Source organism: Aptenodytes patagonicus, chromosome 1, assembly GCF_965638725.1.
Source record: "Aptenodytes patagonicus chromosome 1, bAptPat1.pri.cur, whole genome shotgun sequence".
Classification (NCBI taxonomy): domain Eukaryota; kingdom Metazoa; phylum Chordata; class Aves; order Sphenisciformes; family Spheniscidae; genus Aptenodytes; species Aptenodytes patagonicus.
Genome location: NC_134949.1, coordinates 122,789,835 through 122,816,271, shown reverse-complemented (window position 1 = coordinate 122,816,271; position 26,437 = coordinate 122,789,835). Strand labels below are relative to the sequence as shown.

Genomic DNA, 26,437 nt, shown 5'->3' with positions numbered 1-26,437 from the left:
TGCACACAGCAGCCACGTGATCGAAACTGGCAGTAACTGCAAAAAAAAAAAAGCACACCTAATATAGATCCAGCTTCATGTAGTGCATTCTCTCTATTCTCCCAACATTTTTTCCAGGAAAGAAGAGACAAAATGTGACGGTCTGCTCTTAAAAGAAAACCAGATTTAAAATCAGAAAAACCATGGGAGGGGGCGGGGATGACAAAACCACGAAAACCACAAACACACACACATTTACACATTCATGTCTCCTAAATAAAGATGTACAGAAAGAAAATTTCCTCTTTCATTTTTCTAATTCACTTTTTCCTTAAAAAAAAGAAGATACTCAGAAGAAACACTCATTTCTTTCTCCCCCGAAGTTCTGTATCTAAAAAAAAAAAAAAAAGCAGCATCCCCCCCCCAAAATGACCCAGCTACCTCCACAAAAGAGAACAGACAAACGCGTGATGAAATAGCATCACGGGTCTCTGGGAATCTGACCTTGGCCTCCAGACTGGCCTTCCCTTTGGCAACGCACAATGCTGGAGTGCCGGAGGAGGCAGCTTCTAGATGAAGCTTATTCAGGTAAAGAACATCCTCGGTACCTAACAACTTATCTGTGTCAACTTACTTTTTTCTACAGAAATTGCACGCACACTCTTAGTTGCGAGAAATGGCCAGCGCATTGCTTCAGTAGCATGGGAGAAATACGGAGATCCTCTGGAAACTTCTGAATTTACCTGCAGTCAGACCTGCAGGTTGTACTACATTAATGTCATCTTTCGCACACACATTGCTGTTTCTCTGGTTTTTACAAAAGAAAGACAAAATATACGTTAAGACCTTTGTTCTGATGGTTTTTTTCAGTTCGAAATGTCCACCTGGGTCTAGCTGATGGTAAAGCAAAGCATCTTCTATTCTTCTGTTCATATATAAGCATGGTTATTCTCCAACCTGCCACCTGGAAGTTTCTGGCCTTTTCTATAGAGAATAAATTTTTACCTGTACTTTGAACAGAGTTATTACCTTAAAGAAAGAAGTATGGCATGTCTTTTGGCAGTGTAAGTTATTTTTTCTTGTACCTTTTCTGCTTTTAAAAAATGAGTCAAGTTTTATTTTTAATCACGCTTTTATTACCTTTTTCCAAAACCAAGCAAAAAAAACCCCTCCAACAAATCACATCCTATACTGCTATATTTACACCGTAGACTTCTTAATCTCTTATGTAAATATACATACTCTGAAGTAATGTCTTTAGAAAAGAATGCTATTTTTAGCATTCTGATGATAGATAAATCTTCATTATCAATGTAATGCTCTAAGAGAAAAGAAAATCAATTTTCAGAGTTGTCAAATATCAAGATAAGCATACAGATTAAGTCTATTCAAATTATTTGAAACAAAAAGAAACCTCAAATGTTACAATAACTTAAGATAGTGTACTACACCACACACATAACATGGCCAAAACTGATTATTTTTGATGGACATTAGTTAGTTATCACAATTGTTTTCCAAAGCAGGAATAAAAAATTTTTTTAAAAGTTTCAAACATGCTATTTGGAATATTCACTTCTTCTTGGCAATCAGTTTATCTTCATAGTTGACTGGAATTATGCCACTGCATTCTTCTGTCTTTGACACAGGATGCTTTATAAAAGCACGTCTAATTACATCAATATCACGTCCTAAATGATCCATCATGGTCGATACAATCGAAGGTGGGCCCTCTAAGTCTATCAAAAAATACCTGCAATGAGAAACATACACACAATAAAAAAAAAAACCACCTGTACTGCACAACTTTAATTCAAGTAACTGTTCTATGGGATTTCTTAAATGAAACTTTCTAATTTTTTCTTACATTTTGGTACCAGAATTGTTTGAAATGAAAGCTCAGTATTATCTTGATTTCAAATAAGAAAAGTTCAATTGAAGCAGGCTCAGCCTGAACTTTTCTTTGTGGTACAGCACTGCTTACACAAGGAGATTAAAGAGAGCTTACTCTTCTTGTACCTATTCCATTCATTTCCACACCTTGATTTGAATAGTCTTTAAAAAAAAAAAGGTAGGGTGGCACATTCATTTCAGTTACAACATGCATTCTCCTTCTTCGAATTCACAGCATTGTTTCTTCGGGAACAGATGCCAGTGCGAAACATCTCAAGCTTATATACATACAGGCACATTTCTTCCTTTAAAGTCCTGCTTCGGAGCTGAATGGAAAAACAAAACAGCAAAAGAAACCCAAGGAGATGGACTTATCCCAAATTAGGCACATCTCTAATGTGAACATGTCTTAGATTTTCAATCTGAGGGTGGAAGCTGAAGCCACGTACAGGCAATGCCCACTTGCGCCGCTGGCACTTGACGAGCATACTGTCATATATATGGCGGGACTGAAAAGGTCCTACTTCCACACATGCAGAGCACGTATAAAACGCACTGCTCCAGGTAAGCACTTCACGTCCACCACACAGCTATCTTTGACATCTATAAAGAAAAAGCCAACCGCCTACCTACAGCAAGGAGAACGTTGCTCCCCATTAATATCTTAGGTCACCGAGGTCACTTCTGCAATAAACTCCTTTGCTGAAGAACTGAACCCTCTTCATGAGCTCAGCTATAATTCTGCAAGAGGCTTTTAAAACTCCAGTACACCCAAACAAGCAAAGAGGTCTACTGCACTTCATGAGCCCCATTTCAGACAAGGGACACAACTACACACTGCGCATTAATTTAATCTCAGACATGCAAATTCAGATCCCATCTCTTAACAGGAGATGTACCTTAAATTCATTAGCAACATTATGTCTATTGTTCCTGCAAGTTATGAGCAACTTAGTGCCAGCCATCATACCAATGCAAAAAATGGGTGAGCCGTGTCACTGGCCATCCCTCCTCCCTTGAAATGCTGTGAATGAACCAGCATTGTCAATGGAGCTGTAACCAGAACAGTTTTTAATCACTTTGTCTGCATTTGGCATGGCACTAACTATAGTATAGTAAAAAGACACCGCAACTGTCTCAGAAATCCTACTGAAGAGAACTAACCACTCACCTCGTTTCCAGGACTAGCAGTAATTTAAAGGCTAAATGTACAGCACAGCACTTCCCACCTAGCTATTTCATTTTAATCTTTACACATCCTCTTACTAAAGCTCCCCTTTCCTCCTAGTCCACTCAAGCACACCTCCCCATGAAGCATCAGTATAACCTGAAAGTGATATCCCTTAAATGAAGTCATATTACCCAAGCAGGATCGAGCATCCCAGTTTGATTTAAAAACTGTACCTACCAGAGAGGAATTTGTTCTGCAAGAGGTATGGGTTCTTACTAAGTCAACTATAGCATGAGCATCACACTTCACAGTCCACCTTCATAAAGGTAATCTTGAATGGTAAGTCCCCAAGACCAGAAGCTGAACTCTGAGTCTGAACAGGAAATGCAGGAGGATGGGGTCATGAACGACAGACACACTCGTGTTCTTCAGGCTGCATGGAGTTCAGTTTCATCCAACTAAATGTCTTACATCAAAAATATTACACACAGAGCAGACCCGTCGGGCCAGAAATGACTCAAGCAGTGTGTGCTGGATTACTGCACAGGGGTGGAATCCACTCGTGGAAAACACAGCAAAGAAACTTCTCCTTAGCCAGACATCCTAATCCTGAAAATCTTAATAGCCACAATTCAGCTCTGAAGCCTTTTTCAGAAAGACCAGACTGAAGCACTGAATTCTTGTATGTGAGGGGTCTGATGGAAAAAATATCCCTGCAGCCTGTACTGAAGCAACGAGTCCTCCAGAAGAGATGCCCAGCTGGTGCAGGCTGTGGCCGAGTGTCACTGAAGCCAAGTCACCAGTGCCAGGTCACGTCAGCGAAGGTGCGGCTCCTCTGACTCCAGCAGGGCTACTGAGAGCTACAGGAATAACTTGCCTCAAGAAGGATTTGGAGGAACTCTGGTGGGCTCAGTCCTCCTCGCAAATCCTCACAAGCTTCCACGGGGAACAGGATTTGGCTTAATATATTTAGAAAACTGAACTGCCTACCATTTTCTGGTCTCCAGAATTAAGAGATGCCACCTGGTTAAAAGTTTAGGGAGAGAAACAATTTTTAAGCTTGGACAATTCATTAGAAATACTGCACAGCAACATCTGAAGGATGCACACCCCTTAAAAAGGGAAAGTCATATTTTCTGTTAAAGCCATTAAAAGCCACTGGTAAATTTAACAGATGACACTTAACTCTTCTCCTTGGGAAGAAGCCTTCCAAATCCTCTCACAGTTGCAACTAACAGAGAGGAGGATGGGGGAAAAATTCTAGCTGGTGATCCACCACCACTTGCATGCCCCCTTCCCTTAGCAAGAGCATTCGTTCGTATTGCAAACCGTGCTCTTTGCTGCACCGTTTTAGTCCCACCATTTCTCGAGAATTTCATTTCATTTCTGCTTGCAAGTCGTACGCTGTTTTTCATTGTGTTCCTAAAACGGCAATAGTTTTTTTTCCTCCAAAGGCTGCTTTGCAACTTTGCGCTTTCTCTCACATTAGCGAAGGGTGGAAATTTCCACTGACGCACTGTTGATAACTGAAGGAGAAGGGGGGATGGGAGGATGAGCTGTTACAGCATATCTTTATGACTCCTCGCAGAATAGGTGTTTTATCTGAGGATACAAAACTGCAGTAATTGGGGACAATGCGAGTTTTTAAAAACAACCACCACTCTTCAATGTTAACAAGCAACGACTGCCTTCCTGTGCCAAAAAAGAAAGAAGGAAAAGAGGGCCAGCGTAAAAAAATATTATTGCTTCATTAAAGAAAGAGAAGAAACTAACGGCTACAAAACCAATAACCAAACACAATTGACAATGCAATCCCTGAGGAGATCTGGAACCCCTATCCCCAAATACACACATTTAAATCAGCTGTCATGAGGCCGTGGGGTTTTTTTAACCCACCCTCACTAAGGCATGCAGCAACCTTAATTTCAGGCAGTGATCTATGACCCGATACACAACGCTGTAGCTACTGTTTGTGTAGTAAACAAAACCAAACCCCAGTGAGACTGAAAGATAGGGAAAAGTACAGGAATGCAGGAGGGAAACCACCTCATTCTTGCAAGCAAAAATGCAAAAGCATTTAGGCTCTCTAGGAGTCCGCCGAGTCATCAGGGGAGAAATGCAGGAAAATTCCACTGATTCACTACGAGACCACAGTTATTTTTGTCGTCCTGCTCGCCTGTAAATAGAAGGATGATTTGAATACAGGAGAGCAGACTGAAACATATTAAAACGATGCATTAACTGAAAAAAAAAAATTAAAAATCGTATGATCTCAAGTAAAGGAAATATGCCTTTGCATATGAGGGGGGGAAAGCCAGGTTTCATTTACCCTTTTTAACATATTCAAGCCAGAAGTTGTTTGAACCTTGAGTCTTAAGGATACTCAAATATTTTGCTTTCAAATGGACAGTCTAGGACTTCAAAGAACCCTGAAAAGCACCTGGATCAGAACTCATTTTTAAATCCTCCTAGAATACAACTCTGTCAGCCTGGGGAGCCAAGGGAAAAGCAGACGTCCGGTGGACTTGGAAGAGGCTGTGTGGTCCCATGGTTGTGCCCAAAAAATGCCTGTATGCTTAAATTTCTCCTTTGCATAGTGGCAGTAAGTCTATGTAAGATCCCCCAGCGGGGAGGTGGAAGATACAAAGGAAAGAAAATGTTCTGACGAACAGGTAGAGATGAAGCATCGAACAGGGAAACAGGAAATCGCCTGGAGGAAAGCAAGCTGCGGCACTCGCGTGAGAGCAGCTGGACATTCGTTCTCATTAAGGTAATCCTCTACAAATGAAATTGATTTGCTACTTGAATGACCACTTCATCTTTGGGACCACTGCGTTGCTCTGAAGAGAGGCAGTTTGCTTTTCTTCTCAACTCTGGTGGTAGCTACCCTTCTTCAGCAGGGCAGGCAGGCAAGTTCACGTTCAGAAGGATTATCATTTTGTAGCTGGAAGGACTAGTACATGTGTTACTTTCAGCTTTCAAAAAACAGGTATGGAATAGATGGACGTCCCTTGAAAATCACAAGGCCAGCAACTGGGAAGTACCAGATCAAAACCAAAAGCTGGTACCTTAGTAACTAGACTGTGCCACAGCAATGAAGCAAATAATCCACAATGAGCAAGTACTTTGGGGAAAAATAAATTTTACCATTCACAGTCTTCAGAAATGTCGTTTGCCAAATTCTATACATAGACACCTGTTATTAAGCTAATTAAATAGTGGAAAGACATTTTGCAGCATTGCAGGAAAAAAAAAAAAAATACTGTTAACACTGCAAAAGAGAAGCCAGCCTGACGTACTTGGAGTATTTGAAAAGTCATGCTCGCTGGGCAGCATTTGAAAAGTTTGCAAAATTGTTATGAGCAGGGCTGAAGTTACACAGCGAGTATTAATTCTGCTTGTCTCACTTCTCTGCCTTCTGTATAATTCACAGCTTAAAACCCACCAAAATGGTGACTGATTCCCATCCCACCAAGCCCACTATTTTAAGAGCAGCCATCACATTTAATCAATGTGCTCGCACAAGGACGGTACAGAATTTAATGCGTCAGAAAATGATACTGGCACCTCAACATCACCAACTATTGCACTGTGCCATTTCTTCTGAAAAGCACCAAAATTGCAAATTGCACTCCCACAGATAAGGTGAGGGGAAAAAAAACATTTCAGGGCTCTGATACCTGGGGCACATGCACACTTACATGCATGTACACGTGGACACAAGCATTTTAAGGAAAAGTAATGGTTCAACTCATCAATGAAGAAAGCCCCATCTAGTGGAAGCCGACAACCAATTTAGCAGAAAATACTACAAAAGTGCGCAATACTCCAATATTCAAACTGGTTTTGTTCTCATCCAAGTGCATTACAGACCCAGAACTCCTTTTTGCTGAAACAGACCAAGATGTTCTACAATCTGAACAGAAATAAACAACAGTTTGTGCATTAGCTACAAATTTAGTTTGGTGGTATTAAGAAAGGAAAGCTTGCAACCTCTTTCATCCGTTTTTCTTTCCTCCTCTTTGGTCTTCAGTAGCCATGAAAATCATCAAAAGAGTCTACCTGAGTGAAGCTAAACACATCGGTACATTTATCTGCAGGATGAAGTCCTTTAACTATGCAATAGTTTGTATTTTACTAGGGGGTGGGGGGAAGAGAAGGGTTGTTAAAACTTGTAGACACTCCAGAGAAAAGTTCTGATGGGTAACTATTATTTTACTCTTACAAATGAAGTAAATAAAATTGTATCCAGACAGCGTGGGTTACTGGAAGACACTTCAGCATCTCTTGTCCACATGGAATACTATTCTGCCACAAGCTGCTTGTTTAAAAATAAGTTGTGTAAGTACAGTTCCTAAGCTCAGATACTTTATGGAAAGAGGAGAAGTTTGAACATGTAACGTAATTTACATAGATATGTTTCAAAAATATTCAAATCTCTTAAACAACATGATGCTCAATTACTGAAATACTCCTCTTAATAACTATCTATTTCTTGTGCATTGGGCCACCGAGTCACCAAGAAGCAGGAGTCATGCCCCCTTTCCTGAGCACGCGCTTTGGCAAAGCAACGTTACATCACGCGCCACATCACGAAGGCAAAACACAAGGTGCTCCCGCAGGAGGGCCAACCGCTTCAGACCCTAAACCACCCAGAGGAGGTGGGAGTGATTTGCGGGAAGGCCAGGACAGCCTCCAAGCCTTCTCCGCTGTAGCAGAGGGGAAGCCGGTACTGAAACTTGGTGCTCCCAGCTCCTGGGGAGTAATCGCAGCACTGCAGGGCCTGGAAGCCAAGTTGAGTTCATCACGCTGCGTCTTTGGGAAAGGACCTCTTTGCCTTGCCATTTTCCCCCATCACACAAACAAGTCCACAGCACAACTAACATGGCAACCTGGATCTTCTGACTCCCGATCCCATTAGATACTATCGGTATATTCCCTGTGCTCCTCAGTGGACCCTGGCAATCACCAAGGTCCCTGCACACCTCCTACAGAAAATTCCCCATGCACGTGTTAAGATAAGCTCCCAAAATACAATTCAGCAAGAACAAATGTAAGACCTGAGGAGTTTGCTATTTCAGAGAACAAGTGGGCTGATGAGATAACTGGGAGTGAACAGCAAAACAAAAAGATTAAGAGACAAGCAAGCAAATAACAAAAGAAAATTGCCATCTTTTCAAAATCAAATTTGAAAGGGAAAAAAACAACAAGGCAATGAAAAACTGGCAAATAGAACATGGAAATTGTTATGAATAATCAGAATTATGCATAGTTTAGCTGGAGAACTCACAAATGAAGTAAATGAAATAATAAAAATGTGGGGCCAAAGGTCTAAAAACATTACTGTATTATAGATAGATTTAATAGGGGAAAGCACGCGCATACGCAAAACAAAGTAGAAGGGAAAGGCCACAGTGCTCTAACGATTTACAAAACCGTACTAAATCATAGCACTGACCAGGCTGATGTATATCATCTTTTCTACAGAGATAACAGAAGTAAGAATGGAAGCAACATTTGGTGGGGAAATAAAAATCACTAAAAACAAATCTCTAGGGAATAGCAAGATACCCAGTATTCAAAACCCAGTTACACCTGGCCACTTTCTTCTCCCCAGAGCCCCTGTCATAGCTCCTTCCAGTTTAATAGATTCCTAGTCTGCAAAAAGTTTGAGCCATTACCTTCCCAAAGGAGTGTCTGAATCTTATTTTTTTAAAGATCTGTTTTGCAGCCGCCCTTGTACCATCTCCCCTAAAGTAAAAATATCCTACATACAAACCACATCCCCCAAACCACCTCCTTTATCTGATGCCCTGAAGCATGAAGTGTCACAAGCATATGATTAAGACAAAGCCTGGCAAGGCCAAAGAAAACAGGTATGCCACAAAGTGCAAACCCACAGACTGTGCTACTGAGATCTATCATTTTACAAGCACTTGCAATATTCTCCAGTTTAGCACTGACCAAATATGCAGCAATGGCTCTGCAATGTCATCACCTAGCCCCAGTCTGGACCCTTTATTTGAAAGCCGCTTTGAGGGATTCAATGCTTCTGCATCATCTTAAATAGCCAACAAATCCAGAGTTTAACATTTCTTGGATTCAAATACTAGTACACACCTTATTTAAATCAGTTCACTTTTGTTTGTTCCAGAAATAAGCACCTCCTGACACATGTAATACAATATTAAAAAAAAAGTGTTACTTTTTTTAAGTGTTACAAGCAATCTAAATACAACTCATTAAAAATGATAAACAAGTAGTGGCTAGTAGAACAAATATTTGGCACAAATCTATTGCCCATTAGGAAATAAAGTTGGGAATCGTTATTTACATTCTTCCACTGTTTTTTCAGAGACGCGGTGGCCATGGGCAAGTCACTCAGGCTCAATGCCTCAACTAAATTTACATACCTAACCCACACTGGAACCAATGTGTCCCTGTCACATTTTATTCATCTGTAAGGTGAACAGTATTTGTTACAATTTTGTGAGATGTTACTTGAATCACTCTTTTAAATACTTTCAAAACAAAATATTAATGTTCTACTATGGCCATTAATACCATAAACGTGAATTAGTAGCTAATTCAACTTCAGTTTAAAATATCAGTAAACCAGTGATTTAAAAGTTTGATTCTTCAGACATATCCACACAGTTCCTGAAACATACTATTTTCATAATTACTTAAATGCAAAAGCTGTCAGTATTAGGCCTCTAAAAAAAGGAGGGTGTTTTCTGCCAAAAGAGATGCATTTGAGAGGAAGACCCAAATTTGTTTTAATATACCCTCAATGCACATGCACCACCTGCTCAGTGAATATAATTTCCTGAGAAGAAACAAAGTCAATTATACATACGATCTGAGGTCTTCAAAGCTGCCTGGGAGAGTAAAACTGCTTATTCCAGTGACAGCTGTGGGCCACAATCCCCTATGGCAGGCTTTGAAAAATCTCAGCTTTACAGATCAATTGGCAGTAAAATTCTCATTCTCTGTAAAGTCTGCTGGATATTCTTAGATTTGTAATGTGCCTGTAATGCAGTATATCCAAGACAGATGATGCTGAAGCACTACAGAGCTCAGAGGGGAAAAAGCACTTCAAGGAGACAGCTATCCTCCCTATTAATCTATGAATACGTATTTTCCAGTTTAATTCTTTACTGTTCACTAAAGACACTACCAAAACCTGGCTAAGTCCAGCAGTAGCCTTGCCGTGCACGTTGCGCTTGTGTGTCCTTTCACTGTCAATCACTCAGTTTATGATATGCTGTATACGAAGACTTGAATTGCAGTTAAAAATGGAATTAACTAAATGAAGAAAATGTACAGCAAAAGTCTGGGAGAAGGATGACTACTAGGCATGCCACAGAGCATGCCTCAGTTGACCTGCGAATAGCCGGTGCTGCCCTACTAACGGTCCTTGATTCGAGGTTAAGAGACACAGCCTGCATAGCACTGGCAGTTTTATTAAGGGAGCAAAGCTAGGCTCACTACGCTGGTCAGGAACATTGCTTTGTTTTGGTTTGTTTTTCAGGCAAACACCCCACGCAGGTGGGGGATTCCATGCCATTCTGAGTGACAGGAAGACGGTTCGTGCAGCAGTCACTAGGACAAGAGCTGTCTCTAAGAGACACGCTGTTGTGACCTATGCTACAACTATTGTATTGCACTAGTTTTCATACAATTTGTCGCTAAGGATATTGTGTTCCATTAATTTTCGTATAATTCACCAGCCAGGAGGACCAAGGAAGTAACGGATTCAGTGTACATCCTAAGTCTCCAACCACCTACACGCTATTGGAAAATGAACTAGCTGAAGCTCTGCTAAGAATCACAAAACTAAAAAAAAAAAAAAATAAATTTTTTTTTAAATTAAAAAACAAACAAAAAAAAACCCCAAAATGAAAAGCTTTGAAAGATTCAACACTCTCCCCTCTACAGACATACAGCATTATTTGCACTCTCACAGAAGCCCTTTCAGTTACTTCAGAAAAAGCCCAGACTAAGGAAAAGGTGACACACTCTGTACTACTTAAACACCACTCTACACCAACTTGCTAAGAAAGGGAACATAGACAGAATTAAAAACTGGCTATGAAGGAGAAAAGACCTTAGGATATCTTACTAAGTACAGGTGTATATTCAGCTTAGTGAGGTATCTTGAAAAGCCTTTTTTTTTTTAACAGGACAAAGTTAAAAAGAAATTATTCCTTTTAACAGATGCTGTAAAGTAGAACTGACTGATTTTATAAGGTGGATCAAGAACTGACTTTTCACTTCCTATTCCTAGATTATGTTTAATACCCTGAATAACTTCTTTTCCAGACTACATAAAATATTGGATGGTATGCCAGGAATCCACCATACCCATACACTGAACTGCAATCTCCCCAGTAAAATCTACAGAAATACAATTCTCCCACATTACCAGGTACTGAAACTGCCTGCTGCTTCCCCTTGTAATATCTCGTGTCTCCTGAATTTGAGTTCTCCAATTAAAAGCACACAAAACAACTATTTCCTGTCGTAGCCCCTCTCAATCACTTCCCCCTTTCAAGAAGCCAAGCAACTTGGGGGAGGGAGCTGTCATATTCAAATACAGAGGATCCAAATCCAGGGCAAGCAGAATGACTGCTAAATCTTTAGAGACACTTGAACTGGGAGGTGGAGGAGGAACAGCGATGGTGACATTAATCTGATGGCTTCCTGCCCGTGTTTCAAGACACGATGGCAATTATTTGCTTCTAAAACCTTGCCTCATTCAGAACACAAACTACGTCTACTCTGAGGACTCTGCAAAGAAGACGGTTATAGTCTCCAGATCCCCTCGTCCTGCTTATTAAGTAGGTAATCTGCTACAGTAAATGAGTTAAGCTAGTTTACACGTCTGAAAGATCCCCTGGAGAAATGGCTTCTATTCATCTCTACTACATAGTTCTTGTGATGCTGGTTACTGTCTTCTCCTGTCCTGGTTTCCCTGTTGAAGAACCCAAGACTTGATCTGCAGTACTGCCACCCAAGCCAAGTGGCAAAGTGGTGAAATGTTAGAGAGTGCTAAGTACTCTAGAAAAAAAAAAATCTAGAAGCTAAAAGTCTCAACTTCAGCATCCAAAATTAGTGGAACTTAGTCCCTCTGCCTTAGCTCCCCACCTGCACAAGGAGAGTAACACCAGCTCCTTGTTCTGCTGAAGCCGTCAGAAAAGACCTTAATGTTTATAAAATGCCTCGACTCCAACAGAAGGATGAGGTAATGAGTAATTCTGTCTCGAGACAAGGCTTTGATTAGCTCCCATGTGTAGGCAACAAGACTTCATCCGAAAATGCAAAACTGGCAGGATCAAGCTATGTTTTGAAGGACACCGTGGAGCAGGAGTGCAACAGTCATGGCCACAATGCCATTGCTTTCGGTTAAGTAACCGGCACGTGGTGGAAATTTCCTCCCCTACCCTTTCTGTCAGTCTGCTTTAACTGGCAGCTGTCACCACTCCCACTTCGCAGGAGAATTGAGAGGTCCTCAGAAGAGGGAGTGAAACCGTGAGTCACCCCTGGGGAGATGATCCAAGAAGGGCTTCATAAAAGGTGCACCGCTGGGGTCACCTCACCTTCCCCAGTGCCAAACGCCCCTCATGGAAGGCGGTAGGTAGGCAGGTTGGCCAACCGTCCGATTATGCACAGTTGCATTACAGGGATTAGGAGGAGCGTGTCGCTAATTGTTATTTTGATTACCGCAGGCAGCCCCAGCGCAGCGCAGGTTGCCTAGCAACATTTCTCAGTCCTTGCGAGAGCCAGCATCCATTTCGGAGGCAGCCTCAAGGAGCAACAACACACTGGCGTAAGCGAGCAGGGGGTGCGATCCACAGCACCTTCCTCCTGCACTGCCGGGGAAGCCCGACATCCGAGATGCCAATTCACAGCTTCATTTACATTTATCTATCGTAATTCCCGTAAACCACACGGTCATCTTTAACATCCTTAACAAAAACTGTATCAGAAACACAAGCATTACAGGGTACACATGGTAATTAACATTTAGTTCAGATGCATTAGAGAAAAAGAATCAGTCCTGCCAACTAGCAACCAGCAGATTAACTACAACTTCTACCGGTAAACAGCCTGATGGGCTTGGAAAATAGTTACATAAAAATGACATAACAAAGTAACGCTGCTGTGTATGTTGGGGAAAGCAGTTCCACAGGCCTGGACTGGGGCAACTCGTAACACGACGACTAAACACCAACAAAAAGCCGACACCACACAGAATAAAAACCACAAAACATTTCAAGCAGAACGCACGCCTGCACGCACAGCCACACACCACCTTACTGAGATCGCAGACATTACAGGTGTACTCCCAAAAAGCACAAGGAAGACCAAACATGAGAGTTACATATGTACATTTATAAAGGAGCACTTAAAGGATTTTACGGAAAAACTCATCATGCATACCCTCCTCTTCTGTGGCGCTCCTTGTGCTTGGAGATTTTGTAAGGCAGAGACCTTTCTCCCAGGTTTTCTAGGTTCCTCACAACGGCTCCTCTCTCCATAAGAGCCTCAACAGTGCGCTTCAGCACAGCTGCAGTCTCAGGCTTTAAAAGAAAAAAAAAAAGAGAAAGCGGGAAATATACATAAATCTGGTTATTCTTATTATGCGATTAGAAGGGCCATCTGTACTCGCACAGCTCAGCGCTGGAAGAGATCGTTCCATAACCCGGCAGGGCAAAGTGGAAGCAGAAGCAGACCTCCTCCTAAGGAAGAAAATTTTTAAGAACAAACAGCCAATTCCTCTGTGAATTACGGCAACAGGAAAGTTTCCACCGATTTCAAAGTCAGGCCCCAACAACAACAGGAAAAAGGAAATAGTTAATGGATTTAACTCACCTGGTATCACTTTGGCTGACCCTTGCACAGGTGTAAGTAAATATATGTGGCAAAGAGCAATTATGAATTGGCAAGAGTTTTAAGGTCCCTGGACCATCGATGCTCATTAATAATGTTCACCGCAGTATTTAAAGTGAACAGTGTGGGGGGAACGCTAATCCATGGCTTGCTACAGAGACAACAGTTAGCACCACATTCATTTTATATGGTCATTTCAAGTGCACGTGCGTAATAGATATTTGGACCCTTGGCTACATCACTGCACACTACTTTTGCATAGCCGACATCCAAGCCTTTTTAAGAGTTAAGGAACTGACGTGCAGTAATTAGTCTAACATGCAGACATTTCACTCCTTAGAAAAACAAGTTTGAAGGACAGGCAGCCAAAAAAACAGTAGGTAAAACAGATGCAACGTTTTCTTGCTCATTGCGTATCAGAGCTCTTTGGAGTGCTGAATCATTTCGGTAATGACACTCAACAATATCTATGAAAATGTTAATAAAGTACAAATTAGAATGTTTTGAAAACAACTGCAAACTTACACACTCTCAGCAACAAGAAGTTATTTTAAGAAACAGATCTCCTACAGAGAAAGGAAACTAAAGGGATGTCCAACCGAACACAAATCAAACTGTATAGCTTTCTTCTGCATTCCTCGCAACATTTCACATCAAGATATATTCCCACGTCTACTTGCCCAGTGAGATGGCAACAGCTGTAAATGGAAAAGTAATGAAAGAGCTGATTTTCAGCTTCAGATTTTGTTTTGTTAAATCAGACCACCATAATCATTTCACTGTCCCTTCTCAGCCAGAATAAAACTCGTGTAAGCCTCATGTATAAGATGACTGAAAGTTAGTTTCCTAAGTCTAAGGTAGAGATGTACACCTTGACTAAGAAAAAGGGTTGTTTAATGTCAAGATCCCTTAATGGAAATCGGTGGAAAAAGGTGGTACCAGAAGTGCAGCCCATGCTCTGGGGTGTGAAATTTCTCCTTCATTTTCCTGAGGATACAAGTGATATGAAAGAGCCTCCAAATGCAGAGCAGAGATGTTCAACGTATGACATTTTGCAACAGTGCCTGCTCTTTGAAATACCTGAAGTACAGACGGTCTGAAATGTTTTCTTGTTTCCATAGGCTAACTGCCCTGTGGCAGTCAAGAGTCAATCATGGGATCACACCTACTGCTCCTCACTATCAATCAGAAATTTTATCCCCCTCTCTCCAGCTGCATAAACTGTTTGGGAAATTTATTTTCAACACAAAGAACCTAAACAGTTATAAGGTCAGCAAAAATGCCTGGACTCTTTTTTTCAACATATGTTTAGATTGTTTTGTAAAACAATTACGGGGACCAGACAAGTTTGTTCACACGAGAAGAAATGTTGCTACCTTGCCAAAATTCTTCAATGCAGTTTCTCACAACAGACAAATACTAAAGGTATCTCTTGTCACAGTGTGAAAAGTTAGGATGAAGGGGTTAAGAGATCTTATGGATTATACTATATTAATTTAAATCATATTTTAGCTCAAAATCAGGAGTAACACTATTTTTCAGTTGACTTAGGATGGCTGCCTCTATTATCGCTCATTAGATTTTCAAATAAGCACCTTTCATGCTTAGGACCCCCTTCCCCAAAATGTTTGCAGAACTAATTGGGTCTCCTTACAACTCTTTTTGGCCTTTTGCCACAAAGTAAGCCATTCCCACAAATGTTACAGGAGTCTGAACTTCTGAGATTTCCAAAACTTGTTCGAGCTTACCCAGAAAAAAAACAGTGTGTTCAAAACTTACAAAGGAGAGACTGACAGATGACAGGCAGACAGATGGACAGGCAGAACGCAACTGTACAGCCCGTTGCTAGAAAAATAGCATAAAACCAATTCTGTAAAATCATGTAGGCACACGCATGTCAATGCTACAGCTGATGATGCTGACCAATTGTCGATGCTGACCATGCTAATACTTTCATTCCCCCCTTTAAATCTATCTCTTGCCTCTCAAATACTTCTGCATACTAGATTCAAATACTAGCAAGTATCCCATCCACACAAGGATTTTCTTCCAAGACTGGATTCTTAGTCTTCTCTATATGCTCATATTTTGCATTACTTTTCATCCTCTAATCTGTCTGACAACTACCACCAAGCAGTCACATGCAGTCCTCTCTCTCTCCACAAACCCAAGAAGGACAAGCAAATACTATCAGAGAAGAACTGGGAAGCAGCTGCTATAGCATGTTACTCCCTCAGTACTTTGAGCGATACTCAAGGAGTTGGAAGGGTGACTGTGAAATCCGTTGGCTGAGCTGACAGGAGTGAAGGCGAGGAACAGAATCAAGAAAAGCCAAGTAAGGAGATCAAGTAGTGTCTTCACAATAATGCCAGCAACTAGGAGAAAGCATAGAACAAAATCTCTTATTTTGCATCACACCCACGTGTTGTTTTGCCATAGTGGAAAGTGTCTTTCAAACTTCTGCTGTTGGAGTAACAGTAACAGCCAGAGAAAGGTAGCAGCTCCACTTTACTTGACCCTGTCCTCAACACTCCACAAATGCCAAAACACAAGGGGAGAGAGGGGTGCAGAGGCTCTTTTCTTAAGACTTTCCCCATGAAGAATTTCTACCCAAGCTCCTTATGGCTGTTTTAGCTCGACTTACATGGCACAAAGGCGAGAAAAGCTGGCCCAAACTCTAGACAGTTTTTATGCTGCTTCCATCAACGCAGGATCTCAGCACTCAAACCCATCTAAATCAGGAGCTACTGGTGAGATACCCTCATTTGTTGTGAAGCAGCAGCTTCACACAGACAAGCCAAAAACTAGGGTAACAAAGCTGCCAGTGATATCCATAGTTTAATCCTGTAAGAACCATACCAGAAATCTGGCTTCAAGAAAGAGAAAAACAAGAACAACTGAGTTTGTGAAGCAGGCACCAAGGTACGCATTACTATCTAGAAGGTTTTGCCTTCTAAACAAGAATCTGACACCGACCATTAGGATTTTACTTAGGCACATTAGTAAGGGAAATGAGCAGTTTTAGGAGAGAAAGGGCAGCTAACCTAACAGCTTTAATATTTTGTGCGCTGCAGTGCACCTGTAGTGCTTCCAACCCTAGGCTTGAAAATACACTCTTGGAAAGCAATAGGATCTGCCATTCAAGTCTTCTCCAACTGTGCCTGCTGCATGTGGTTAGGTCGCAGAAGCCTCCACGGTGCTCAGACAATTATCCCAGGAGAAATCTGTCAGGTCAATGAATAAAAATACTGTTAAGTTTACTGTTGCTACTTGTCTCCCACTTGCACAAAAAATGCTGATCCATAAACAGAGCTCTGTTCAAAAGAGATCTTAATTGATTGAGACCTTTAGACAAACAGCTGTATGTCCAGCGGTGCAGTTGTCTGGCATACCCTTCTTAACAACCATGCAGATTTAAGTTAAATGTTACTGGTTTAGCTTACTCCTCTACAACCCTCATACCCTCAAATGACACACAAGCTTTTTGTCTCTCTTACACATGCCAACAGATCAGCACATTCCCTGAGTGGCTGCATGTCCAACATGATGTGCAGTTTCTGAACACAATGAAGCCTAAGATCAAGTCCTATGTATTTAAAAACAAAACAAAAAGAACAAGAAAAGAAAGCCACCGATTTCTACATTAAGGATTGTAAAATATTACACGTTTTTGCAACCTCCCCACTTGTGGACATACTTTGAAAACATAAACTAATTGTTGGTTTTGAAAGCTTGTCACTGTAATCCCTCTCATTCTTCCTCTCCAAAAAAGATCATGGTTTATCATAGCTTGCCTAAAGCCATCAACCAAACTATATATAGGCTAGCCTTTGCTAACCATAATATCCACAGACACAGGTTCCTTGGTTTGCCTCAGAGCCAGACCAGTTGAGGACATAGGAAATGGTATTGCCTGGCTCCCAACCCAGTAGCCACAACATTTTTTCCTGAACAGCCAGCACTAATTCCAGTACCACAGATGTGGGGAAGCAAAGATGGGGGAGAGAAAAGGAGAAAATGGAAGCCGGTGCCAGGATATCCATGCTGGAGAGCAGGAAGCGCTAGCAAGAGCGCGTAAGCCCTGGTATGTAATTCTAGCTCTGGTTCCCCCTCCTGCGTGCGCAGTCAAGCCAGAGCCCTTTCAACCGGCTTCACCCTTAGTGAACTTGGTGAACTTTGTTAGTGAACTTGGTTCACTATCATTCGGCCACGAGTAGTTACCTTGTTCTCAGAAAGGTACAGCCCTATGGACCTGACCGAGCCGTGGAAGGAAGAGGAGGGAGGTCACTGCAGACTGTCCAAGGGCTTTTCCTTGGAAAACTGCCCCTGGAAGAAGTAACTGAAGGACTGTTGTCTACAGATCAAAATTCCCCACTCCTCTGCTCCCACATATTTTTAAACTTACAGCTGCCCAGAAGAAACATGTTAACTAGCATGTCAACCCTGTATTTGCCAGGCAAAACAATCACAACAGAGGTACGTTACAAAACATACTTTCTGTGTATTGTTGGCTTTCTCCATGGATGAGGATTGCTGCAGCCACGTTTACCAGGCGGCTGCACCACCAGGGAGACTCCGCGCAGCTGCTGCCAGTGCCGCAGGAACTACACGCATCGAGATCACCGGGCACCTTTCCACAAAGAGTCCAGTTCTGTTTATTTAAAACTCCATTATTCCCATGAAGTTATACATAGCCCCAGGTGTCAGGCAAACCACAGGTGAACGCCATGCCCTAAGCACTTCCTCCATACCTCTGGCTTCTCCTCTTCTCCTCACTCGTCTTTCAGCTTAGCATAATCATCACTCAAGTGAGCAGAAAGCTGTTTAATGCACAGCCTACTTCAGCATCTCACCAGACTGCACAAACGGAAATGGACAGGGGTGCACCATCAATTACCGCCCAGGATCAAAGCCACAAACGCACAGTAATAGCCAGCAAGGACTGCAACACAGCGCCAACAACCTCTCTTTGAGGGGAAGTTATATACCACCAGCGTGAGTAAAAACTATAGCACAGTTTTTATCAGTCATACAGAACTCACATGGCAACCAGCAGGTGTATTAAAAATAGGCGAACAGAAAAAAAATGGGGAATACTCTGACGGCAAAGTATCTTCTGTTCTACCGGAGGCCAAACAGATATGAGCTCGTCAGCCGTGAAGCTGCAAACAACAGCTTGGAGACAGACCAGAAGCGTGGCAAGGGCTTGAAATAAAGCTTTTCTAATGCTGATGTCTCCTGAAAAACAAGGAGCCACCCGCCCTATCCTAAAGGGAAGGACAAACGCTGTGGCTGGAACTAGAGCCATGTGAAAAGACCCTGCGCCACTGCTCAATTTTCCATCTTGTTAGCTGGCCAGAGGGAGCTGCTCAAGAGAGGACAGAAAGTCAAAGGGATACAAAAAACAGAACTGGCTAAAAAAGAAGCCTTCTCAAGCCACCAAAACTCCTCCAAAAAGAGTCTTTAGAGAGAGAAAAGGAAGCAGACACCAAATACTTAGTCTTAGGGCTAGGACTGTACTCAAGTTCTTCTGGCCACTTACTCAGTTCAACAGGAAGCATTTAAAGTCAGCGGGCACACCTCCTTAAACTATAAACAGAAAGAAATCCATCGTAATTAGCTGATTATCCCTTCAATGTAATAATAGTAGGATAAAATTATGTCTTTTTTTGGTTGTTAAACAGTTACAAAAGGTTGTTCTGAGATTATTTACTGAGGTGGAAATCAAAGAATAAAAAATCTATGTTTAGAAGAAAGCTGCAATTCAAAAGCAGCAAAACTAGGGGGAAAAAAACAACTCCTTACTGTCATTTACTACATAATAAAACACTAGAAACTTATTAGGGAAAATGATAAAAAAAAAACCCCACACATACATTTGTGAACTAGCCAAGATCAACACTGGTATAAGAAAGAAGGTCTTTGCAATGAGAAACAAGGGGAAGCTGGAAGGAGTCATTTAATTGCCACACCCTGTTTTAGTACACAAGAAGACGCAGCAAACAGATGAAAAACTAATCAGCAGATTAAGAATGGACAGCAAAGAAAAAATTAGTGCTAATATTAGTAAAAAACATAGCCAGGCATACAACCCAGCTAGTGGTCTGCCTAGGGAACAAACTTGAACTCTGGGTGCAAGATGCAAAGCTGCAATTACTATAAAAGCATAAACAACACAGAACAGCAGTTCTAAGTAGGGTACAACCACTGAAGGATACGTACTATTCAGAAAAGATCAAAATAAAGATAAAAGCAGCAGATCAAGCAAACAGAAGATGTGGGAACCGTGCTGCAACCCTGCTAAAAACGGCCTGCATGGGACCGATTAGCGCAATCAGGATGTCCGGAAACTGAGCAACAAAAATGTGAGGGCTCTGGACACCTGCCTGGAAGTTCAGACCCAGGCTGGGGGGGGAGGGATCGGTCTAGGGAAAGCTGGACATAGGGCAGCCCTAGGTAGGGACAGAGGTTTCTGTAACTACGACAGTACAATTTTCCAGATATAGAATAAGGAACAAATGGGAGAAACCCAGGTGCTCCTGAATGTGATAACCATCTCGTATTTCCACCAAACATCGACTGAACAAAAAGGCGTGATACTGTTCTAGAAACGGATTTGGCAAATAGCAAGAAAGTTATAGCAGGCAAGTCACCAAAAATAAGTTTGGGGGAGTGATCAAAATTGACTCAGTCTGAATTAAAAATAACACCCCATCCTCAAAACAGATCTTTAATTAGCATTTTAACAGGGTATAAGCCAAGGAACTAGCAACTTCACCTGATGCAAATATGAAGCCCGGGGACTCGGATGCAGAGGAAGCAGCAATTTTTGAAGTCAAAGTGATGCTAGTATCTCTTCTGTTCCAAAATCCACCTTTCTTCTTCAAAGAATCTAAATTCCACAATATATCTTTTTTTTTTTTTAACTCAACATTTAAGATCAAAGGAAATTATTAAAGAAACTCAACTAAAAACCAAGCAATACAAGTAACCTATAAATACCAAGTCACAGTTAATTTAACACATCAGTCTCAACACTGAGCTGAATTTAATTCATTTTAGAGAGTTGATACTCTCGATAATTTCTGAGAAGAACTCTAGAAGGTGTCTTATAAGTCTGAAGTAAACTGCAACCAAATCCTCCAAGATTCAGGGCCATTTCAAGGTTTTATTACTACAAACAGTTAACGTAACAATTGGCCACAACTTCAGAATCAATTAAACACCTTCCTTAAAACTCCACTTAGAAACTTACCCTCTTTCTTCTCAACCACAATAAATTATAGTACGGACTTCAATGTAACACTCCGGATCAGCTAAAGTCTACTTACCAGAAACTTGCTAAGACCAAGCTTACCAGAAACTACAAGTAAGTTTTGTTCCTCTCATGACTTTTAGATGTGAATACATTTCATCAAGTTTACTTTATATATTCATTAAGCTTAAATCTTCAAGAGTGGAAAGGAAAAAAAAAAAACCAACAAAAAAAACACAGAGGGAGTTATTTTCAAACACCTTTTCTCCCTGGCCTTTGAAATGCATGCACACGCGCATGCACTCACATACAATTCCTGTTGTTTCCCCATTTGTTGTGTTTAAGATGAAAACCAGAAGACATTCCAATGAAGAGAACAAAAAGATAACAGTAGGAGCAGAAAAAGGGTGAGAGGAAAAGAAACATTCTCCAATCTTGTGATACAGAAGCTGGAACCACAGTCAAGAAGCCAGTGCTTCTTTCACCATCTCCGTACTTCTCACTGCTAAACCTCCTCCTCAGCACATTGCGAGGGGATACATGGTTGCTGTTTGCCAATTCAGGTCATCAATTCCTCTCCCCAAAGCAACGAGCTGCCGGTTTTAAGATACCCTGGAACTTCTTCTGACTTCTCAAACTTTCCCTTTGATTCCTCAAGCGTTTGAACTGCAATTGCCCAACCTCACGTATCTACCTTCAGAAGACCCTGAGATAAGCAAAATGTAAAGCCAGACTTAACTGCACAGCGCAGACTAATCAAGATCTGCATCAAGACACCCTTAGACAAGTTTAAAAAAGAAATCCTGTGCACGACAGTATTTTTAGATGTATTCAGGATTTTAACCACCACAGAGAGCAGAAGTTTTGCTCTTTCTTCCTCCCCATCTTCCAAGATTACAGCTGACTGCTACAGTTTACTGCTTTCTTGAGAAAGCTGGTTATGCTTCCTCTGGATAAGAGGTCTTATGGTGCAAATTTACCTAGTAAGATGTTTAATATGACATAATTCCTATGAAAACAGGCTGTGGATGAAAAATAATGCATACAACCCAGCACCAGAATTAAGTTGGAACTTAAGTTTGGAAGCTTACTTCTCAAGAATGTTGCCTACGCTATCAAATTTCTCAAGACAAGACTAATTTTAAGTAAGAATTTTAATTCTGGATAAGATCTCTATTCTCAAATAAGCTCTTTCTTTCAATCTCTCCCCTGAGTTCAGCCTTGTTTCCATCTCCATACGCTGCATGTATGGCTCCCCTAGTATTTTATCCCATCAACTTATTTTAAGCTTTTCTATTCACCCACATACTTAACACCAGCTTGGAAGACTTAAGAGACGCTGACAGAAAGGGTCCAAAAGCGATGGCTGCTATTCCAAGGTAAGCTGAAGCCCATCATCCCCTTGCCCCAAGTGCTCGACAGGAAAAGGCTGCCTGAACGCAGAGCTAATGGTTCCTTCAGCTGCCCCGCACCTCCATTCACCAGCTCCTGCGCAACTTGGGGAAGGGACACGCATCAAACCACCGTCACGCTGCTGCTGTTACTGTTTGCTTCCCTAGATGCTTCAGGGACAAAGTCAGTGGTATTAAGAAGGAGAAGGGTTTCGGTGTGTTGGAAACAGTACACAACACGACCAGAGCTCACAACCCAAGCCGCCTCCCTGCCATGCGATATTGAGCCTGGTACTTTCTCCCGCAGGCAATAGCTCACTCACGGCACACGTGCAAGCAGCTCTGAACCCACAGAGGTTCTTCCAGTGTAATTGCTCTGGGCACATTCAGAATTTTCAAATCAGCTTTCACACGACTGTAATTGGGGGAAATCTGTGCGGCAGCAAAGGAAACGGGCACTGCATGGCTTCCAGAAGACAAACACTAGTTTGGTTGAGAGTTGCAGCTGCAAAGGCCAAATACAGTTAATTTTTACATTCTCTAGGCTGGAGGCGTCCAGCCTCAGAGTGCCAGCAACAGTCCGGTCTTGGGCAAAATACCTGCAACTGTCCAAAGCATCCATTGTAGCAGTCGGGTGTCAGGATGTATTTCAACCAAGTCCCCAACACTCCAGACCTAGGGTGTACCACTAGCACCATCCAGACTAGTCTAAGCCACTGAAGAGCTCCCTTCTATGAGAGAAATCTTTTAAGGACTAGAGATCTGGTTCCTAACACATAGCTGTTATACCCATCACACACATCCTTACTGCTGTAGAAGAACAAAGAAAAGTCAGGACTAAGAACAAACTGAACATGGTTAGTAAAAAACTTTCCAAAGAGCGTGTGAGGACCATAGCCATAATTTTTAAATCCGCACGCTTTTGCAGAACAGTAACTATCTTTGGCTCTGAACCAGAATAGCGTTCAGGGTAGAAGTTTCACTGTTTTGTCCAACTGGCGTGCACAAGTGAAAGTGAACCTTGGCAATTTCTTGCTCAAATTCTTCTGTACGCTACAGCATATATACTGGGATACTCAAAGCTAACTTACAAAACTAGTTTCATGGTTTAGATAAATATTAAAAATAGTTGCTGACAAGTTTAAGGGTTATCGGCATCACAACCATAAAGTCAAATTGTCACCTTATTCCTATCAAGCCATGAACACCTCAGAAAAAAACATCAAAAAAGAAAATCACTAAGTACAACCCGATTAAACTGTGCTTGCTAGACAGGCAGGAAGAAATCACAGAGCTGAAACCTCCTGGCTGGTTCACTTTCCTGGCACGAGAACAAGCACAGGGCGAACTGGGACAGCCACATCCAAGGAGGGCGAGTTCACTTCAGAGCCAACAGGCAAAGCGTACTCATTAAAACCATCTCCTTGGGTTTTTCCAGTGAACCCTCAAAATAAATGCTGCTGCAGCATTTATTGAACCTGCCCACAACTTGCCTGGGCCAGGACTCCACACCCAAAGAAGCATTAAAGTCTCAGACATCACTAAATTGGGGATTGACAGAGTCTTTGCTAACTAATACAAATGGAACCAGCTGGTGACAAAGAGGCTTCTTGAGCCTCTTTTAAAATCAGTGAAGTGGAAAGCTGCTCACTGCATAGAGAATCACCTAATAAACTCATTAGATAACCAATTAACAGCTAACTAATAAAAACACAGGAGTCCCACTCCCTGGAAATTACAAATCCAAACCAAGTCTGCAGGCTGGAAGCTCTGCTTATTTTTTATCCCAAATCCAAAGCTTCCTCTCCAAGTATGTTTTGTACCTATTCCTTCAACCAACCAACAGCTTCCACTTTTCTTTCAAAACACAGCAGCAAAAGAAGAGAATACCAAGAATAATTTTGATGAATGCAGCATTTCCTCTACAGCTGAAAATCTGGCTTTAGTGTCCTTCCCACAATTTTTGCCAACATCCCATCTCTAAAAGGACATCTTCATCCCCAGTCCACATGTGATTAACCACCCCCCTCCTTGCTGAACTGTGACCACTGGACAACAAAGAAGTCATGATTCACACCACGCTTTCCATGGCTATTAGCTCAAATACATCCTTATGGGGGAGGGACGAGGGGGAGAAGGAAGTGGAAAACTCATGTTTGGTCTCCGCTTCCAGAACTGTGTTAGTGTTTTAATCTTTTCCAAGTAAAAATCATGAGAAGGTATCCTTCCCTCCCCAAAGGCAACTATCTAAGCACTGACGACCACAAGCTGTAACTGCTTCCTACAAGGGAGAAGACAGCATCTCACACATCATTCTCAGAGCATGGCTGCTGGCACGGGCTCCTTGCGGGACTTGGGCACCAGGACTGAATTCTAGATCGCAGTCAGAAATACACACAAGACAGACACCGAGCCATCCAGGCTGGGGCAGTCCCAGAGGGATACCGAAGCACAACTGGAGGTATGTAAGGACACTCCAGAATCAAGTAAGAACGTGCCCGTCCCACTCAAGAACTGGTTAAGCAGCAGGTGAACAGGGCATTTAAAGAAGAAAAAAGAAAAAAAACAAGAAAAAACACAAACAAAATTTTGCACGATATCCAACAAGACTGCTCTGCTACATGAGGGTTCACCCACATTTTGTTTTGCATGCAAGCTGCTGCCCTGCAGGGTGCTTCAGGCAGCTAGCCTTGCCCTGCCAGCATCCCCAGCTTCAGGTCATAGAAAGAGCAGTCCAGCCCCACCTCCCCACAACAGGAGTCGGCGTTAAGTCTTGCAGCCAAACTCCACAACCAAGTTTTGGATCCTTAAGTTGTTCTCGCAGTTTTAAAGAATCTAGTTTGGTTTTGGGTTTTTGTTTGTTTGTTTGTTGTTGGGTGGTTTGTTTTTTTGGGTTTTTTTGGGGTTGTTTTTTTTTTTTTTTTTTTCACTTCTTTAAACAAATGCCCACACCCTGCTTCAAAAGGTCTGCCTTTTAATAATGGGGGCAAAACGAGAAGTATCTTTATATATATGTAGGGATGATACGCTTACTACAAGTAAGAATATGTATGACGTAAGTATGGACAAGTTCTCCAAGACAGCTTCACAAATATCTATTCTGTTTTGGGGGGTTTTTTTCCTCTATTTTTATTGAAACTTTGTACAGAAGTTTTAAACATTTCCATACAATACTTTTAGACAGGACAAAATGCCATGGTAAAGGAATGTAAACTGCAAGAAACACAGTCTGAAGTATCCAAATACTCTCTAATAAGAGTTTTAGTTTGAAGACTAATGCAGTAGGCAAAATAATATGCATACAGTATACAAAGAACAGTATACACAGGGCCAGCAATGCTAACTATGAAAATTTTGCATCAGATTTACTTTAAAGATTTATAGCAATATGATAATTCTATACACTAGACCAGAATTAATTTATCATACATCGTTTCTATGACAAAAAGCTTGTCATTATGGACAGTAGCAACTTACAATATAATTAAGCTGTATTAATCTCATTAACATTTCTAAATCTATATTCCTACTACAATAATTTTTTCAGTATATTGTCTTATAAGATCTTAACAGACCTTTAAATAACACTTTACCAAAAGAGACCTGGATCCATTATAGTGATCTTATCTACATGCCCATTTGGCTTATTTCAAAAAAACAAGGGACAAGGGAAAAGGCAGGTTTCAAATGCTATATGATATCATTTGGTTTTGGTCTGAAATGTATTTTAGTTGAACAGTTAAAAAAACAAAAAGGCAGTTCATTACTGGTATTTTATATAAAATCTGCAGAAAAATACAACAGCAACAAAAAACAAAAATACTTCACAGATATCTAAAAAAAACATTATAT

At 41.4% G+C, this 26,437-nt stretch overlaps 1 protein-coding gene across 1 annotated transcript in view; it reads right to left on the bottom strand.

The window, feature by feature from the left end:
* Positions 1 to 1,092: 1,092 nt before the first annotated feature.
* The window catches only part of MRPS6 (mitochondrial ribosomal protein S6), a 46,900-nt gene continuing 21,555 nt past the window's right edge, over positions 1,093 to 26,437 (bottom strand). The window contains exons 2-3 of the mRNA XM_076353573.1: positions 13,490 to 13,629; positions 1,093 to 1,732 (exon numbers count right to left, since the gene is read on the bottom strand). Coding sequence (XP_076209688.1) covers positions 1,552 to 1,732; positions 13,490 to 13,629 — 321 coding nt within the window. The 3' untranslated portion in view covers positions 1,093 to 1,551. The remainder of the gene's footprint in view (positions 1,733 to 13,489; positions 13,630 to 26,437) is intronic.